Here is a 19,281-nt window from a genome sequence, read left to right as displayed (position 1 = left end):
GAATCACAGCTACCCCTCAGCTAGGAATGGATATTTGTGGGAAGGTCACTCATCACCCCTTACGACCTTGGAGCTCTTCAAAAGCAGAACACAGAACATGATTTGAAAGGCCACTTGTTTATTTCTCCTAAAGTTAGTACGTAGCCAGTGCCAATCTAGATGCCAAAAGAGAGGTTAATCTTGTTACATACATCAGAAACCTGGCAGAGTCTGAAGGGAAGTTTCTTGTCCTTCAGGGGCTCACAGTCAAGCCAAACATTACAATATGACCCGTGCTCTGAAAAGGGGAACCTACGGGGAGTGTCACAGTGTAGAAGAAACATCACCTCTGCCTTCCCAGGGTAGGAAACACTGGGACTCAATCTTGAAGGTTGAGTAGTTGTTCAATAAGCAAATAAAAGAGAAGGGCAACGGGGAGGGCTCTGAAGGGTTCATATAAGGAAGGAAGTGACATTAAAATGCTAGAACCCTGCTTCTCTCATTTATGTCTTAATGGCTCCCAAAGGGAGAGAGGGGTTTTATAAAAATCATTTGATCAGAGAAGAGAATGGACTGGAATGAGGGGGGGAGGAGGTGAGCCAAGTGCCGTACGGACAGTTCGGGTGACGTGGGAGCGAAATGGCAAGTGCACCCTAGATCAGCGCTGAAGTTCTGGTAGTGATGGTCATGGTCTGACCGCACTGTCCACCATGGTCACACGTGGCTAGTGAGCATTGGCAATGTGCTTACCGTACTTGAGGAACTGAGTTGTCCACTGTATTCTATTTTCATCAATTTAAATTTGAATTTATATAATTGCATGTAGCCAGTAGCTACTGTATTGGCCAATGCACTTCTAGAACTATTCAAGAAAGTAAAAAAAACCCCACCAACCACCGAAACTTGTGGCTGGGGGGACTCAGTAGATCATGCCACTACTCAGTGAAATGGGAAAATATAAGGAGGAGTTGATTTTTCAGAGAGGAAGAAAGATGCCAGCCTGGCTGGCGTGGCTCAGCGGTTGAGCACTGACGTATGATCCAGGAGATTGCGGTTCGATTCCCGGTCAGGGCACATCCCTGGTGGGCTCGATCCCCAGTAGGGGGCATGCGGGAGGCAGCTGATCAATGACTCTCTCATCATTGATGTTTCTATCTCTCTCTCCCTCTGCCTTCCTCTCTCTAAAATCAATGAAAACATATTTTAAAAAGAAAGAAAGACGCCAGCTGTAGACATGTTGCATTTGAGGAAGCACTGGGTATGTGAGTGAGCACACTCAGTCACCAATGAGAAACAGAATCTGAGGAAGGGAGGTCAGAGCTGGGTGCAGAGTTCAGGAACTTTGTGTGCCGCCCAGGGGAGAGGTTGGGCAGTGGGGGTGGGGGGAGAGAGCCTGTACAGCTTGCTGATCGAAGGTTCGGTGGAGGACAGTAAGAAGGGAACGCACTTGCTCTGGGAGAGAAAGAAAGAGGTGCGGGCAGGGGGTGAGGAAGGTGAGTCTGCAGACTGGGGGATGGGAACAGGAAACAGGAGGGTTCCCATCTGAGCTCTCGGTTTCTCTAAGAGAAAAGACTCAAGGTCCCTCTGCCAGGAGGGAGGGAGGGAACGGCAGATGTCGGAAGCGAAGAAGAAAGCTGACCCAGGGCCTAAAACAAGGGGGAAAGGAAAGAAAGCAGAGGCAGAACCGAGAACTCAGCGAAGCTCCTCCCTTCCAGACAGCAGGCTAAGTGAATGCACTTTCTTCAAACTCTGGAGGCCTCATGAAAATAATAGCGAAGAGTAGAAAAGATTAAACCATAACAGTGAAAAGAATATGCTTGGGGCATTAGAGCAGAAAGAAGATTTGGGCACTTTCCCTAAGGGCCAAATGGAAGGAAGAGTCTGATGAAAGAAACAGAATGGAAAAAGCCAAATTCTATAACGTATACAAGGGGAGGGGGCCAAGCTACCCCGAAGAAGGTTGGCAGGGCTGACTCTCGCTTTGGCAGGTTCGACGAAGGAGAATGAGAAGTAGGCTGAAAACTGGGGGAGTAACTCTGTATACAGAACGAATGAAAATTCCCAGCATATGACAGCCCCAGCTAAAATAAACAGGCGCTCCTCCTATTAAAAATGCATAGAAATGCTCCCATAAAAAGGAACAATGAGAAAGAAATCCACTGCCAAGTTTAAAAGAAAGGCAATAAAATCTCCAGATGCCAGAAGTGAAGTGAAAAAATAAAGCTACAGAGGTTAGGCGGGAGGCGGTGCGGAGCGAGCCGTGGGAACGGAGAGCAGGGCTCAGCCTGCGCCTGCCGGGAGGGCGGGGCCGGAGCGGGGCCCCTGCAAGTCGGGCTGGTGGAGCCGACCCTCCACATGAAGCCTGGAGCCTCCCGCCCCACCCACCCGGGAACAGTGGACGAAGGGCTGTCCGTGAAGCCAGAGAGAAACCGCAGAACTGTGCATAAGGTCAACCATGAGAAATTGAAGTCCCAGAGCCATGACGCGTTTGGATGTGGAGTCCAAATGTATACTGTCTGCGTGTTGCAGGGCCCCAATCTTACAAGTTAACAGTGAAAGCTGGTCTGGAGTTTGCCAGGCCACGCATTGCCTCAGAGACCTAATTTGTAAATCGCCCAGTATCATTGGGGAACAGGAGACTTAAGCCTCCCATGACTGGGAGCCCAGGACCACGAAGCTGCCACACATGGAGGTGGGGCTGCAGAGAAAGGGGGGTGAAACAAGAGAGCCAGCCATCTAAGTCAGGAGACGAATTCACGTGAGAAGAAATAAAAGTAAAGGAGATAGTAAACTACATCACAATACATACACTTATGATCCTTAAAGAGATAAAAGTAATTTCTATAAAGAATAAGAAATTATGAAACAAAAATAGGCAGATATCAAACAAGAATAGGTAGGTGAGAAAAAACACACCCGTAGACTGTGTAACCAATGAAATAAAATCAATGTACTGGTTAAACTCTAGACTGGGTAAACTTGAAAAGAGAATTGGTGAACTGGAACATAGTACAGAGGAATTAATTCAGAACACAGCATGGGGAGCTAAAAAGATACAAAATATGCACGTGTTGATGAGAGCACGAATGACTGCTGAGGCTCAGGCATGCTTTTACAGGAGCTGCAGAGGAAGGGAACATAGGAGTTGACAGAAAAAATATTTGAAAAGAAAGTAAATGAGTTTTTCAGATGTGGAGACAGACATAAGCCTTGAGACTGACTTATCACATCAGGTGCTAAGTAGGTGTGACAGTTTTTAGATATGTCAGCAAACTCTTTGATATTCCTTCAATCAAGAGGCAGAGTCCAATTCTCCTCCCCTTGCATGTGTCTGGCCTGAGAGATTACATCGAATAAAGAGAATGTAGTGGAAGACCAAGCAACTCCTGAGGCTAGGTTTAAAAAGGTGATATTTTGCCTAGCTCTCTCTTGGGATGCTGGCCCTTACAAGCCAGCCCCTCCATCGTGAGAAAGCCACAGAGAGAGAATGCTTGTGGGCGTTCTGGCCAATAGTCCCTGCTAAGCCCCAGACAACAGCCAGCCTCACCCACCAGACATGAGTAAGAAAAGCCCTTAAGGTGACTCTGACCCCAGCCACCATCCGATTGCAACTGCATTGGAGCTCAGTCATTCCCAGAACCACGTGGATAATAGTCCATATTTGTTGTTTTAGGTCTCTAAATTTGGGGTAGTTTGTTATGCTGCTAAAACTAACTGGAACAGGAAGATGAAAAAATAATTGCATATTTAGATACACTGCAGTACAAATGTAGGGGGCAAATATGACAGAGATTATTTTAAAAACTGTCTAGTGGGATAGATAGACACCTTGGGCTCTGAGGGCAGGGGTGTTGGTTTGTTTCATTTACTGCTGTATTGCCAACACCTTGAATGGTGTCTGACACAGAGCCAGTCTAAATATAATCTGTTGAATGTAATTTAAAAAAATCTGTCAATCTAAAATCCAATACTCAGACTGTTGTGGTAGATTGAACAATGGCCCCAGCCCCCAAAGATGTCTATGTCCTAATCCTGAAAACCCGTGAATATTTTACCTTAAATAGCAAAAGGATATTTGTAGGAATGGTTAAGAATTTTGAGATGGAAAGATTATCCTGGATAATCTTACAGGGGCCCAGTAGTCACAAGGATCTTTGAAAGAGAGAAGCAGGCATGTCAGAGTTGAAGTTGGAAGCTGCTATGCTGCTGAGGACGGAGGGTGGGGCATGAGTCAAGGAGTGCTGGCTGCCGTGAGAGCTGGGAAAGGTCAGGAAGCAGGACTCCCCTAGAGCTCCCAGAAGGACAGCAGCCCTGGCCACACTTTGACTTTAGCAAGTAAGACACATAATTCTGACCTCCAGAATAAGATAATACATTTGTGTTATTTTAAGCCAGTAAATTTATGGCAATTTGCTACAGAATCAATAGGAAACTATACAATTACCATCAAGAGCGTTAGCAAAAATAAAGACATTCTCAGACAAAGATGAAGAATTTATCACCCAAAGGCCTTTGCTGAAAGAACTTCGTAACGATACATGATTTTCAGTAAGAAGAATATTAAAGTCAGAAAAAGAATGGGATGAAAGAAATAATGGTAAGCGCAAAAGCTGGCAGGGACGCAGGGCAGAAGGAAGCCTCCCCTGTGCCGGCGCGGGCACGGACTGCCGAGCCACTCTGGAAAGCTGCCCTACAGGACTTGGTACAAGTAGAAGATGCACCCCCAGGACTCCGTGCCCTCGCTCCTGGGCATGTGTTCCAGAGAAATTCCCACACAGGACCGAGGGGACATGTGCCAGGCTACATGCACTGGGGCGATGCTTGTGGGAGTGGGAAGTGTGGTTGTTGGGCGTAGTAAATGTGGTGGGTGACACTATGGCCATCAGACACATTGGCAACAATACAGACAGACCTTAAAATGAGAGTGCCAAGGGGGGAAAGAGAGAAGTCTACAGCACAGTAACATTTATGTGAATGAAAAACAGCACATAAAACACTGTGTATGAGAACACACATAAAACGGGGAAAGGAAATGGGATAGAAAATGAATTAATACATTAAAAGAAGGACCTTTCACAGATCAATGAGTGTGCCTTTAACAGAGGAATGTAATTAGCTTTTCTTTGTGCCCCGTGGGCCAAATTAAAACAAAGTGTAAGAAGGTAAATACAAAGATGAGAGCTTGGGAGCCTAAGAGATTATGCAAAGCCAGAGAGCCAGTGCTGGTGCTGAAGGATGTGGTGCTAGAGCTGCCCAAGGCAAGGATCGGAGGGATGGGCACAGAGGCGGGCTCTGAAATGAGGGGAAATTCACTGGAAAAATGAGGCCAGAACAAGGGTAAGATGGGTCAGCCACTGGATGCTTCAATCTCCAGGGACAACTGTAGGAGCACAGACAGATGACCCAGCCACTGATGAAGTCATCTGTAACTATGGTTCACGGCTGAGTGACAGCAGGAGTGAAAGGAGTCCGAGTAGGATTAGAAACATCATTACTGGCCATAAAAGAACGGGTCTGTTCCGCTTACGATACGCAGCGGTGTTAACCGGGTAGCTGTAATTTCAGACAATTAAGTTGTAGTTCATAATTTCACTGTGTAACGGAGCTGCTGGAGGTGATTTCCACACTGTAGAGGGTGAGAATCACTGGGCAGAAAAGCTCTACTTAATGAGCTTGGGGCGGTTGGTTCGTCCTGCGTTCTTGGAAAGCTGCCTCCTACAAGTCCAGGCTCTGTGGGTATTTTGCAGAGAACCACTCTCTTATTGGAGATTTTATAAGGTGTTGCTTGGAGCCCTCACACAACTAGAAACCAGAATATATTTACAGGAAAATATATTTATCCCTATAAATCGCATTTACATAGCATTTCAGGAAAGTAATAATTTATCATTAATGGCAATTTTGAGAAGGCTGAATGGGAAGAGAAAGAGACCTTAAAATAGAAGAAAACAAACCCAACAGCATTTCCGTCCCCTGGAGATTTTATAGGTGTATTGTTTTCTCTTCTGCTTTACTAAAGAACCTGGATGGATTATTGAAACGGCTGCATCAGGGAAAAGGTCAGCGTGTTGGCTGGCTTCCTAATTTCTTACCAGCTTTCCAACAAATGAAGTCAGCTATTTTCTTTATAGCCCAGAGTTCGCCTATAAACAGCCTGACCTCCGCTGAGGAGGGAGTTGCAGGGGGGATAAGCCAAGGCGGGTGCCCGCGACTGCACACACTGCCTCGTCAGTTCCATGGCACAGATGCGTGAGGCCCTTTCGGAGCACCCGGAACGGTTTCCAAAGACATGGAAAGAGGGGTTCTCGCCGGGATCCCACTTAAAACTTCCTTAAATTACAGCATTACCAGTAATGCTCTACTGGGCTCAACTCAACGTAAATAAAATACATGCACAGAAAGCTTATCTTCTACGTAACAAACCCAGCCTGCCTTTACTTTGTGTCGTCTTAGAACACGGGGAGGACCGATCCATGGAGCCCTCGGGGATCTGCCACCACCTACTGGAGCAGAGGATGCTGACTGACTTCTGGTCTGTGGAGCAGGAAACACAATGGGAAAACGGGTGACGAGGGCCTAGGGAAGTAGTTCAAACAACGGAACATGAAAACAGCATCCCGGAGTAAGGCTACCAGAGCCTAAATCTTGGTGCTAGGAGTTAATGTCAGTGTAGATTAGGACAAGATTATTCAACTTCTGTGCACATTATTCAACTTCTGTGCGCCTGAGTGGTCTCATCTCTAAAGAGGGTATAATAGTACCTGTCTTGTGGAGTCCTGGCACAGGTTAAGCGAGAAGTGCGCAAATTATTGCTTATCCCAGATAAATGCTCAAAATACACTCAGTGCTGTAATTTAGGCTTCAAGTCCTGCATATGTGTTTTTAGTTTGTGAGGGGTATGTTTAGTCTACAAATGTTCAAAGACTGTTAATACTGTCAATATTAACAGATCCTTAAAAATAAACTCTATCAAGATTGCATTGGGGAAAAAAAAAGATTGCATTGGTAAGCGGTACCTTGTAAAATATTTTCCTTCACTGGATGAGCACGGAAAGTTCTGCCCCGTGCCAGGCAATGCCTCCTTGCCTTTAGAGCCCCAGGGTGCTCATGTCCCGCCAGATTCCAGCAGAGCGACCCCCGCCCCGACCTCCCTCCTCCAACTCAGGTGATCCTGGCCACTGTGTACAGAGCAGGGGTGAAAGCCCCTTGTCTTTCAGATGCAGGGTTCATCACTGCCACACTCTGGGCCCCAGGAGGAGCAGGCCAGGTGTGAGAAGGCCTCTGAGAAGCTGTGGGCCTCTGTTTCACTCCGTCTGCAGGGAGAAAGGTGAAGATGCCTGGAGAGGCTCTTGGCCTACGTCCAGAGCCTGACTGAAGGGCACTCCTTCTCTTTCCTGTCCTGAGCACTTGCTGGGATCACGATGGGGAAGTGTGCTGAGCACTTGCTGGGATCACGATGGGGAAGTGTGCTGAGGTCCCAAACCCCAGACATTGATTCAGTGGCTCATGGAAGGGCCTGGGCATATGTCCTTTGAAACAGCTTCCCAATGACTCTGACATACATGTTGAGAGCCACCCCAAGATGGATGAGTTGACCTGGCCTGTTTCTCCGGACACTGGCTCATGTCCAAGTTTATCTGGTGTCACACTGAGAGCAAATAAATCAGTTGTGTTGGGAACATTTACTGTTCAACAAATATCCACGTATCCTCCCCCCTCCCCCTATATTTCTCAGCCCCTCTATGGTTAAGGTGGAGGACCTGTTGAATTCTGGCCAAGAGGCGGTGGGAGGAAGCATGTAGTGCAGGATGGGTCCATTTAAGTGATGTTTTAAGTGATTGATTGCCATCAACCTGGGTTCCTGAGTGAATATATGGAACAGAGCTGTGCCTCCACCCCCAAACCTGCACTGGATTTGTAGTGCAAGTGAGAAATAAGCTTATCTGGTGTGCTATTCCACTAAAATTTAGGGGTTAATTTGTTACTGCTGTATAACATATCCCTATCCTGACAAATAAACCAGCCATACAAAGGAAGAGCCACCTGGGACCCCTAAATTGAAGCTGAAAGAAGAGCACTGGAGCCAGACCCCCTCCTCTCAGCTCCCTCCTACTTGGCCTGATCGGGCTGTAAGTATTGAAACTGGATTTGTTTTTCACAAATCTTTTTATGAATTTAAACTTAGCTAATCCTGGCATCCTCTACCTTGTCATACAAAGAAATTCCTAAGAAGAAATGGGACAAATAAGATAGGAACAAAGTTCCATCAAGGACAAAAGAGAAGACTGTGCTTACATATAAATACCAAGTTGTTAAAGCCAGGAAGTAGAGACCACTGTCCATAATCCATACTTTGTTTTTTGTTTCTTTAATTTGAAAATTAAAGAAGAAAAATGTGCTTATATTTTCACTGCCTAGATTTAGCCCCTGTTAATATTTTGGCATTTTAGCATCCCTTCTATTTCTAAGTTTAAACTTCTGCATAATAAAAATTATACGACCATAAGAATGCATTCACTTCAAAGAGAAATGAGTACACTATAAAAAAAAGTTCAAGTACCCTTTGACTTATACCCTTACTACTCATCTGTAACTATTATTATGAGACTTGGTTTACGTTGCTCTGGTCTATTTTAAATATTTTTACATCCATCCATATACAGTCGATGTAAATTTATACATATATAAATGTGTAGTAAATATAAAGTATGGTTTTGCAGTCCTGCTTTTTCCATATGTAGACACTGTGGTCAAGAAAAGTGTCACGGAAAGCAAGGCAGAGTGGGAAGAGCTCAGGTGGACACCTAAGGCCAAATGAGATGAAACAAAGATGAATCTTTATCTAACCGACATAAGACCACAACAATTTCACTTCCAGAAATCTCTCCACTGTTACCTATTTTTAGTTAAAAATATCAAAGAACACTGACTTCGTCTATAACTATAACTGAAGGAGACAGTTCAGATAAGGTGAAAGGCTGCTTCAGAGATAGACCATGCTCTGAACACATCAGTATGACACCCTACATCATATTTCCCAGTAGGAATGGACAGCCTACTGTTATAAATGAACTAATCAGTAGAAAGAAGTACATAATACATGATCAACCTTTAAGGTAATTACTCTAAGCAGGCCCTTTGGTTTAATTTGGATTTCTATTTTTAATTCCTTTAGAAATGACCATTGATTGACAAGTGTCCTTGGAGATAATGTGGGTAAATACTGAAGGTGGGCTTGATTTAGTGTTTAGAACCAGTTCAGTATTTAGAAACTGGCCCTAATGGATTCAGGACTAATGGCTCTGGGGGTCCTTTGGGGACATATAAGAGGATGCTCTGTAAATGACCACAGTTGGTGAGTTCACGGGACGAGTGCTAGACCCGCCCCCCCCAACAACCTCTGTGATCTCTACTGTATGAGAATGACTACGGGCGGACGCAGTGGAGCTCCATCATGCCTGTCATAGCCCCAAACTTAAAAGTGGCCCAAAGGATATCAGCCTGATCTCCCTGAGAGAGAAGGGGCTGGAAGTTGAGTTCCACCACATGGCCAATGTTTCAATCAATCACACCTACATAATGAAACGCCAATAAAAACTTTAAATACTGAAGCTTGGATGAACTTCCCTGGTTGGCAATGCTGAGCGTTGTCACACATCCCAGCCAAGAGGAGAAACCGCCACCAGGACTCTACAGGCAGAAGACAACTGGGAGCTTTGAGTTTGGACCCCTTCCAGACCTTGTGTAAGCATCTCTTATTTTAGCTGGTTCTGATTTGTATCTTTTCGCTGTAATAAAACTGTAATCATAAGTTAAAAAGAATGGCCCAAAGAAGTATAAGACAGGATTGTTACTTTGAAAAGCTTACAGAGTAAATGGGTCCTGAGAGTGACAATATATGATGGAAATTGCTCTCTTCTTACCCACGTCCTTCCTTTCATGCCTCTGTTCCCAGCTTCATTCCCCACCCCCAAAAGGCTATATTACCAGATATTTGGGGCTACTCTCTGTTAAGGAGGCTAGGTGAGAAGGAAGGAATGGGTACTGCAGCATTTGGGAAGTTTACCTGTCCTTTTCCCTGGCCAAGGAGCCCAATGGCAGCCATTTAAAAATCTGGGTTTTGGAGTCCTCGTTTATACTTTAAAAGACTTTAGCTGAACTGGGTGATCATTTTATTATGTGGGTCCTATGAATACAGAACAATGAAATCCCTTCGTAAGTGTAACACTGCATTTAGGAATCAAGAGTGATTGAACTGGAAAAGGACTCCTGTCGTCTTCTTAACATTGGTGGAAATACTGCTCTACCTCCTCCTGAGGCAAGTTAATTCACTAATATTAAGGGTTTTAGGACATTTTGAGGGGCAGTGGACAAAATAAAAAGAGGGAAACTTCAGATTACGATGACTTTTATTTGGTTCAAAACAGTATGTCTTCTAGTCTCTGTGGTGATGACAGGAGAGTCAAAGCAGAGGCCAGGCCCCAGGGGTGAAGGAAGCCCAGGAAAGGTGATGGAATTCACTTCCAAACATGTTGAAAATACCCAGATGAGGCACGGGGTGCAAGGAAGAAACTCTGCTACCACCACCGTATGCCATGAACTTGTAGGATTTTTTGAAGAATTTGTATAAAATCTCGGAAAGAACTCATGTGGCCCATTTTTTATTCAAATCCATAATTCAATGAGACACAGATTCATGAGCCTGTGGTCACATCCAATTTGCTTTACCAAACTATCTGGGGAAAGCACTGATCATTTTTGTTGCATGGCAGTTGACCTAAACAATTAGATAAAAAATGCAAATAGCGTGGAGAAGCTGGTCCTGCCAACACATGTCCTTCCTATAAGCTCCCAGGGCACCCACTGTGTTCACCTCTCCCTACCACTTGACATATACCACTGCAATGACCTGTTTACTTGTCTGTTTCCCCCAAATCCTTCAAGCCAGAGACTGTGTCCTGTTCGTCACTGTAAACCCTCTGCCCGGCACAGAGGAGGCGACCAATCATGTTTACAAAATGAATAGAGAGCAAAGTGCTTCCTTTCTAGAGTAATTAATTCTACCTTGCCTAAATGAGGCCCGTTTCTTTAAGTGTGAGGAGATGAAAGGTTACATTACAGAGCACGCAGAAATAAATGATTATCTCATTTAATAATGAGCTGGGACCAATAATAAAAATGGTCTGCCTGTTGTCTGTTCTGCCAAGTAGGCCAATCTGTTAACTAACATTAAAGATCTAATTTAATTAAATCTGGAACAAGCCTCAGAAAACCTACTGAGGGCACTTTGTTTAATTACGGGCAGGGGGCAAGCACCAATGCTATTGATCTGGTCAGTTCAAATTCTATAAAATAAATGTGAGCCATGGAAAAAAAAAGTGGCCCCAATTACTTTTCAGGCAACTTTGATGAACCGTGGATTCAGAGCTTCCATAAAGGCAGCAGAGGCAGACCGACCATGTATCATGTGGTATCACAAGGAGGGAAATGAAAGCACACCTCAGCCACTCCACAGAGCTGCACATGATGAAGAACAGAAGACAAGCAACCACAAAAAACAGATTCCTCCTCAGGGAAATGAACGTGCTGGGCGGTGCTGGGTGGAAGCCATGCAGCATTTGAAGTCTAGTAACCTGGCATTCACAGGCGTTTAGCAAATTCTATGAGACCCACAATTGTCTTGAAATAAAGGGAGATAAATCCAATCCATGGGTATGTATATAAATTCCTGAGGAAATTTCCAGTTGAGGAAGAGATACAAGTTCCTCGATATACTTTTTATTTGGAGGAAACAGAAATATAAATTATATAAAGGTAATATAAAACCATATTAAGAGATAGAAAAAAAATGAAAAAAACACATATATTAACTGCCAAATTTACTATTTTAAAAAAATTGCTATTATTTTTTAAAATATATCTTCATTGATTTCAGAGAGAGGAAGGAAGAGGGAGAGAGAGAGAGAAACATCAATGATGAGAGGGTCATTGATCGGTTGCCTCCTGCATGCCCCCGACTGGAGATGGAGCCCGCAACCCGGGCATGTGCCCTGACTGGGAATGGAACCACAATATCCTGGATCCTAGGCTGAGCCACGCCCGGCCGGCTTAACTGCCAAATTTAAACTACCTTTTAATTGTGATCAGAAGAAAGGTCATCTAAGCACATTATGAATATTAACTAATTTTCCTATATTGGGCATTAGTATTATGCCTACTTTATGGCAGAGTAAACTGAGGCACAGAGAAGTTAGATAACTTGCCAGACTCATGGTGACTTGGTTGGTCAGGCCGTGACCCCAGGTGGTCAGGCTCCAGAGCCCTGGCTCAGGGAATCACCAAACAAGGCCGTTTGTAATACTAACCTCCAGAGTGGGAGAAAATATTCGAAGAGGGGAGATGGGATTTTTATCTTTTGCTAGTCACAATCCAGGGCTCTCTTGTCTTTTAGTAACTTAAGTTGGAGGAGGAAATTTATTCTAAATCACAACATGTAATTACACCTGAGACCAGTATTTCCTTCACAAGATACACACCATCAGAATGTCCATGCCACGAGCAAGTGCACCTAATTAGGGCATTAGTCATGATGACCAGGGAGTTCAGCCCAGGAAATTACAGGTGGCGGGGGGCCTCAGCACGGAGGAAATGTCATCAGCTTGCCCAGATACAGTCTTTGCTGACTGCGGTGATTTACACCTGCTGATGCAAGTATGCAGGATGGCATCTGATACAGCTGGGTGCGGGAAACAAGCTTATTATGCACGTGAGTTCAGACAAAATGATGTTTGGATTTGAGAGGCAGGAATGCTGGCCTTTTAATTATAACATTAGCCGCAAGTGAGGAGAAGAGCCGATAACGTTCAAAAATAGTAATTTCTCCCACACTCATACATAACAGTAACTAAGGAAACTTACACGTGGATTAAAATCAGAAAGAGTTACACATGCTGACCCTTCTGAAGAACAAGTTATGTCAAAGGTGTTCTTCAAAAGTAAGGGGGAGGATCATGACTAGATGTACTTTTTCCTCTCTAGTTCAACCTAATCTGTGTGCAATATTTCCAGTGAGAGCAAACCTAGAGAGCAGGCTTCTGATATCACCAAGACTGAGACATAGAGTAAAGCAGGTCTCGTAATTCAAAGTGAAGCTCAGAGGGAATTGTTTCTGATTGAAGAATTCCTCACTTCAGCCCCCAGTCCAATCACAGATCAAATTCACAGCCAAACAAAGAAGTATTTGTGGGTTCCGGAGAAAAACACTCCATCTTTGGAAAACTGAGTGCTTTTGACAATTCTGCCAAACATTTCTATCCTGAAACATCAGTCCCTTTAGTAATGGATGTATTTCCTAAACAGAGTGATTTGAAAACTGCTTCAGGCCATAGAGCCACTGGTACACTGGGGTGAATACCAGGAATTACACACACACACACACACACACAGCATATATGTACATACACAAAACAAACATATAGACATAGATATACTTATATAATTATTTTAACTTCATTAAGTCTGCACTAGAAGAGTCGATATTTCTCATCAGATTCACTATAAGTGAGAGCAGCTGCTATAAATTTAAAGAATTTTATAAAAGAAATTGCAAAGGGGAAAATTCTATATATTTTTGCAAATTATAAAATATTATTAGTTTATCATAAAAGAAGAGCATTTTAATTGAGCTGGGGAAAGACTTGCATACCTGGGAGAATGGGTTGAGGATCACTGTGCTGATATAACTTTATCATCCACTTAGATTTGAAATTCTGGAGAATAGTGTTTTTAAAAAATCTTTCCTCCACACCTCAGCACTTCCCAATTACTTTCCTTTCAAGAATGGCTTAAAAAAGAATGACTTCATAACCAGAAAGGGATGGCAATTGCCAAGGCTACCAATGCCACAGGATTCCCTGGGCTGCCCCTGGATCTGCATGCTGGCTCCTCTTGGCCCGCACCCTCGGGGAAAGGCCCAGGCCAGGGGAATTGGCAGGCTCACCCTCCTCCGGAGCCGGTCGCGTTCCTCCCGGATGGCGTTCATGGTGGCCTTGGTCCTGTTCAGCTCCTCCTCTTTGCTGCACAGCATGGCCGTCAGGCTCTCATTCTCTTCCCTCAGCCCAGCCAGCTCCTTCTCCCAACGAGACCGCTCCTCGGCCAGGTTGGGATACAGATCCCGGCCGAGTACCCCTTCAATCTCCTCGACTGTCTAGAAAACACAGTCACAAAACGAGCCAAGTGAGTGACTGGGAGGAGGGGGCAGGGAAGAAAACAGGCTGGACAGGAGTGAGTGTGCAGAGGAGTGGGTTCTACAGCCTCCGCTACAAAACATAATCATGACCAGTGACATCCCCAAATCATCCTCTCCCTATTTCCAAATCAGACTGTTGCTTGCTTGCGTCCTAGTCTGTGTTACCCAGCAGTCCCAGAGTAAGAAACACACAGCCCCTTCCTGCCCACAATGTTTATCTCCTTGCCCACGTTCCCAAGTTGGTGACTACATGCCAGCAGACAGCAGGCCAGTTAGGGACCCTGACAATGCAAATTGGAAGCTGCAAACTGCACACAGAATCGAATGTGGGAGTTTCCCAAACTGCAGGCCTCCCCTGTTCCAACTCAGCAACATGAGAGGTCACACCGCCATTTCCAGCTTCAGTGTGACATCAGGACTCAGAGGGTGTGAATGAGGTTCAGTCCCAAGATGCGCAAGATGAAAATAAACCTCAGTGACACAGAGAAGAGGAAGCTCATTGTGGAGGTTTCTAAGGCGGCGGGGATTTAATTAATGAACTAAAAAGAGCAGAATCTTAATAGTACTTGGAGAGTTTAAAAAATCCATTTAAAACATGCTATCAATGGAGAAGAAATGTGCAGAAAATTAGAAAAAAGAGCTCATTCTGCTTGCTTTCAGGAGCTATTCATTCACATTTCTTGTCTTTTGGAAAAGGAAGCAGAAGCCAAGTGACATGGAGAGAGGAGAGAGAATTCCCAGGTAGGAGTAGATGTCAGTGAAGAAATGATGAGAAACAGGTCTCGAAAACAAAGAAACAAAACAAAAGGGGAAGTCACTCCCGGTTGCTCACGATCCCATCGTGCTGCCACTTTCCCCGAGTTGTGCCTTGTCCTTCCTCTCAAATCTGAGGCCCTGCTCTGCCCCTTGCTGGTTGGCTGAAGCCCCTGGCTTCTCCTTCCCTCTCAGAACTGAGGCCAGGGCTAGGACCCAAGTGAACATTAAAATTAAATACAGGGCCTGGGAGACTCCAGACAAAGAAGCACCAGTGGTTGCTTCCCCAAACCACATCACTGATATATTAATAATTGAGATGAATAAAGATGGAAAACCAGCTGTGTTATAAATATGACTCACGGCTCACCTTGAGATACTCCAGCTGCTTGGTGCAACCCAGGATTCCTGGTGATAGAAACTTGGGCCTAGAGTCCTGAGACATTTTTTTCAAGTAACTCCTCACATTTTCCCTTTCCATAGGCCCCTCCCAGACTTTGCAGAATCAATCACTACACCTAGGTCACTAAGCTACAATGAAGTAATATAAAGACCCCAGAGGCCCAGCACCAACAGGCCTTGACGTTCCCATTGTTCACAATGAGTATGTGCAGGTGCAGCGAGTTCCTCTCTTTCCCTCCTCCAAGGTTAGGTGGGTGGATGTGAACGGTGCGGCCGAGGCCCAGCACCAAGGTGCTCAAGACACGTGACTCACTGAGGCCTAGAGCTTCCCCCTTGTTAGCACTGTGACCTGATAACTCCTGAAAGAATATTCTAGAGGCCACAAAGCTACAATAAAACTTCCACGTTAATCTTCGGGCTACATGATGAACCATACTAAAATGATGTGGCTCAATATGAGCAGCCTAAGAATCTCCAGGAAAACTCATTTTTGCTGCAAAGTCAGTGATCCTGACTGCTGACATAATGACTTTTTCTAATGTAATGTAGCCCAACGAAAATTTCTAGGGCTCCAGCTTCTACCTGGTGGCCCAAGCCATAAGTCTAGCTTTCTCAGAAACGCTCATTCCCAACAGGTATTTGAGAAAACCGCAATGCAAAAGACATGGATCTGACCACTTCCTCTATCTAACCTCAAAGAGCCACACAGGGTGGGGAGGTTACCTTAATAGCCAAGTCGCAGTGCTCGCTGGCCGTGGTGAGCTGCTCGATGTGCCTGTCCACCTCGGCCACGGACAGGCTGCAGCTGCTCTTCTTCCTGCAGCAGACGACGTTCTCCAGCCCCGTCAGCACCCTCTGCAGCTCCGAGTTCAGGTCACTGCAGTTGTCTGGGAGTGAACATGGGAAAATGAGTTAAGCAGTCAGGTGGGCAACAAATGATCTTCATTTTGCTTACCATGAAAAACACATTCTGGTAAAACAAAATGGCAATAGAGCTTGAAATTTCAAAGTTTAACGCCCATCTCAGGCTGCTGGCATTCCCGAGGCTTGGGGCCAACCGAAAACCTTTGCTAAGGGGTTTAAGACCACGGTCATTTTCTACATAGGCACACCATGCCGAATTCTCTTGCCTTTCACTTAAAGGCAGCCGCGACTCGAGGTTCTTTGATAAGAACAAAGAAGTGTCCCAGAAGGGGCTGGTGGGCTTCAGAAGCCTTCTGGTCAACCTTCCTGCTCAGCCATTCAGATACGCATGGACTCTGGAAAGAGTGTCAGTAAAAAAAAAATATATATCTATCTCATAATTTTACTAAAGAAACGAAACAAAAACAAACTGGAGTTAGCAGAGGGACTAGGCATTTTAAAAAAATGGGAACTGTGTAAGAGACAGTCCTTGCCCTCAATGTGTCTGCTGATGGGCTCCCACAGCGGGACTGGAGAGGTGGGACCAGGCTGCATCCTGAGGATGCTGGGCTACAGGGAACAGGAGTGAGGTGTCGGGATATGACTAGAGTATTTCCTTCTCACTCTTCAATCAAACAGTTGCTGAGGCTGGCCTTAGGCTAGGAGGAGACTACAAAGATAAATAAGAGACTTCTCAACTCTGGGAGGCTGGCAGGTGTACAAAGCAAATGCTCCAGTTCCTCCTCTCAGCTGACGGCTGCCATCCTACAGAAAGCAACCATAGAGAATAGATGCAAGCACAGAACAGAGAATCAGAACTGAGGAGGGTATTTAAATGAACATACAGACTGTAAACAGCTAATGAGCATCTTCCCTTCAAACCCGGGAGGGCTATAAATGCTTTCTTTGGTCTTAGGAAGCCAAATGTGTAAAATGCAGGGTGAATGATAGACCCCACACACTCCAGCCTGCTGTCCACAGAGTTCTGCACTGTGGTGTTACACAAGTTCCACTAATGATCACATGTCACTTGGCTGTCCTTTGTCATTGCTACCTGTTTGGAGCCTCACATGAGGACAAAGTGGATAAACTGGCAGGAGTGAGTATTCTGGGTTCCCTGATCGAGTATCGTCACATAGCGCCAATCACTCCCCACCATTCACCCCTAGGACCAGCGCTGCTCAACATAGGGTCGAATGACCTTTCAGTCTGTGGCGTATTCTTCTAAATATAGACTTGGAGTAAGTTCTAAATTCCTTCCCTTGGCTTACAATACCCTGTACAACCTGGCCCCCGAGGGAGACTGGAACATGAACACTAAAGGCTGAGGCAGTTGGAGTCTCTACAAAAGATAAGAGGTATAAGTTAAGGAATCAGAAGAGCAGTATAAGCTGAGACACAGGGCCCAGTGTGTTCTAGAATGAACAAAAGGTGCCTCATATATAAATCAAAACCATAATGAGATATCACCTTACACTCATTAGGATGGCCACTATGAAAAAACAACAACAGAAAATAAAATGGTGCAACCACTGTGAAAAACAGTATGAAAGCTCCTCAAAAATTAAAAACAGAACTCCATATTATGTAGCAATCCCATTTCTGAGTATATACCCAAAAGAATAGGAAGTAGAACTGAAAAAGGTATGTGTACACCCACACTTATAGCCGCATTATTCACAATAACCAAAAGGTGGAAATAACCCAAATGTTCAACGATAGATGGACCGACGAAATGTGGCATATGCATATGATGGAATATTACTCAGCCTTCAAAAGGAAGGTAATTCAGACATGCTACAACATGGATGAACCTTGAAAACAGTAACCTAAGTGAAATAAACCAGTCACAAAAGGACAACTATCGTATGATTCCACTTATATGAGGTACCTAGAGTAGGCAAATTCACAGAGACAGAAAATAGAATAGAGATTACAGAGCTGGGGGAATGGGGCAATGTTGCTTAATGGGTACAGAGTTTGTTTGGAAGGATGAGAAAGTTCTAGAAATGGACAGTGGTGATGACTGCACAGCTCTGTGAATGTACGTATTGCCACTGAATCGCACACCTGCCATGAATGCCAAGGCAGCCCCCGGCTGTGCTGTGCTTTATGTAGGAAAGGTAATGGCTCAGCTCCACACCTATTCAACAAAGAGGCGGCTATTTGTATGAAATACACATTTTTCCAACAGAGGTTCTTAATACCTTTCCACAGAAGAATGTGAAGTTGCATATAGCAAACAAACAAAGCGGAAAACACAGTGATTAGGACCAGGGAAATGCTGAGGAAGCCAACAAAAGCGAACAGCTGTTGGGCTGACTGTTCCACTTAGCCATGACATGAGCTTCCTGGCAGCCAGAGCAAAAATGAATGATCTCCTGTCAGGAAGGAGGAAGCATTCCAGTTTCACAAGGGAGACTATGTGTTTTCAGCAATAGATGCTACAAGAAGTTAGGTACATGGACATCATGTGTGGCGTGAAGTGATGTGATTGCCAGTTTCCTCAGCCACAGTTTCACACGTATGCAGATTTCATGGGCTTTTCTCTTACCAAAACTTTCAATTAAAATTAAGCTGTCGACCACTAAAGTACAATGCAAAGGGAGTCCTGGGAAGGACTAAGCTCAGACAGTCTTGGCATTCTGCCTTCCAGCTGTCTAATTTGCTGTAAAGATGAAAGAGAGCACACAGGAGAATAAATGGAACAGACATCTCCCTTCGACCAGAGGATGCAAATGAGCCACCTGCAGTGAAGATGTTTTGTGTGGAGGGCAGGGTTTGATAGCTGGCGCAGCCTTTTAAAAACAGTTTTTGAATTAATTGCCAACATTCAAAAACCATTAGAATTTATGACTATTCTTGTAAAATTAGAAGGTCTGGCCACAGTGTGCCAGCTTGGCACATGACAACAATCTGCAGTGTGCCCAGCTGCTGGCCCCTTTGCAGTGGACATGGCCACAGTGCTCCGGGCTCTGCCCACTTCTCTCACTACC

At 44.8% G+C, this 19,281-nt stretch overlaps 1 protein-coding gene across 3 annotated transcripts in view; it reads right to left on the bottom strand.

Moving 5' to 3' along the window:
- The window catches only part of MCC (MCC regulator of WNT signaling pathway), a 343,361-nt gene that overhangs the window by 50,256 nt on the left and 273,824 nt on the right, over nt 1-19,281 (bottom strand). For all 3 annotated transcript variants that reach the window (XM_081133287.1, XM_081133288.1, XM_081133289.1), the window contains 2 exons: nt 16,106-16,269; nt 13,979-14,185 (listed from right to left, as the gene is read on the bottom strand). In XM_081133287.1, the coding sequence (XP_080989413.1) occupies nt 13,979-14,185; nt 16,106-16,269 (371 nt within the window). The remainder of the gene's footprint in view (nt 1-13,978; nt 14,186-16,105; nt 16,270-19,281) is intronic.

This window comes from Miniopterus schreibersii, assembly GCF_964146895.1.
Source record: "Miniopterus schreibersii genome assembly, chromosome: 3".
In the NCBI taxonomy this organism is placed as follows: domain Eukaryota; kingdom Metazoa; phylum Chordata; class Mammalia; order Chiroptera; family Miniopteridae; genus Miniopterus; species Miniopterus schreibersii.
This window is presented reverse-complemented; position numbering and strand designations above follow the sequence as displayed.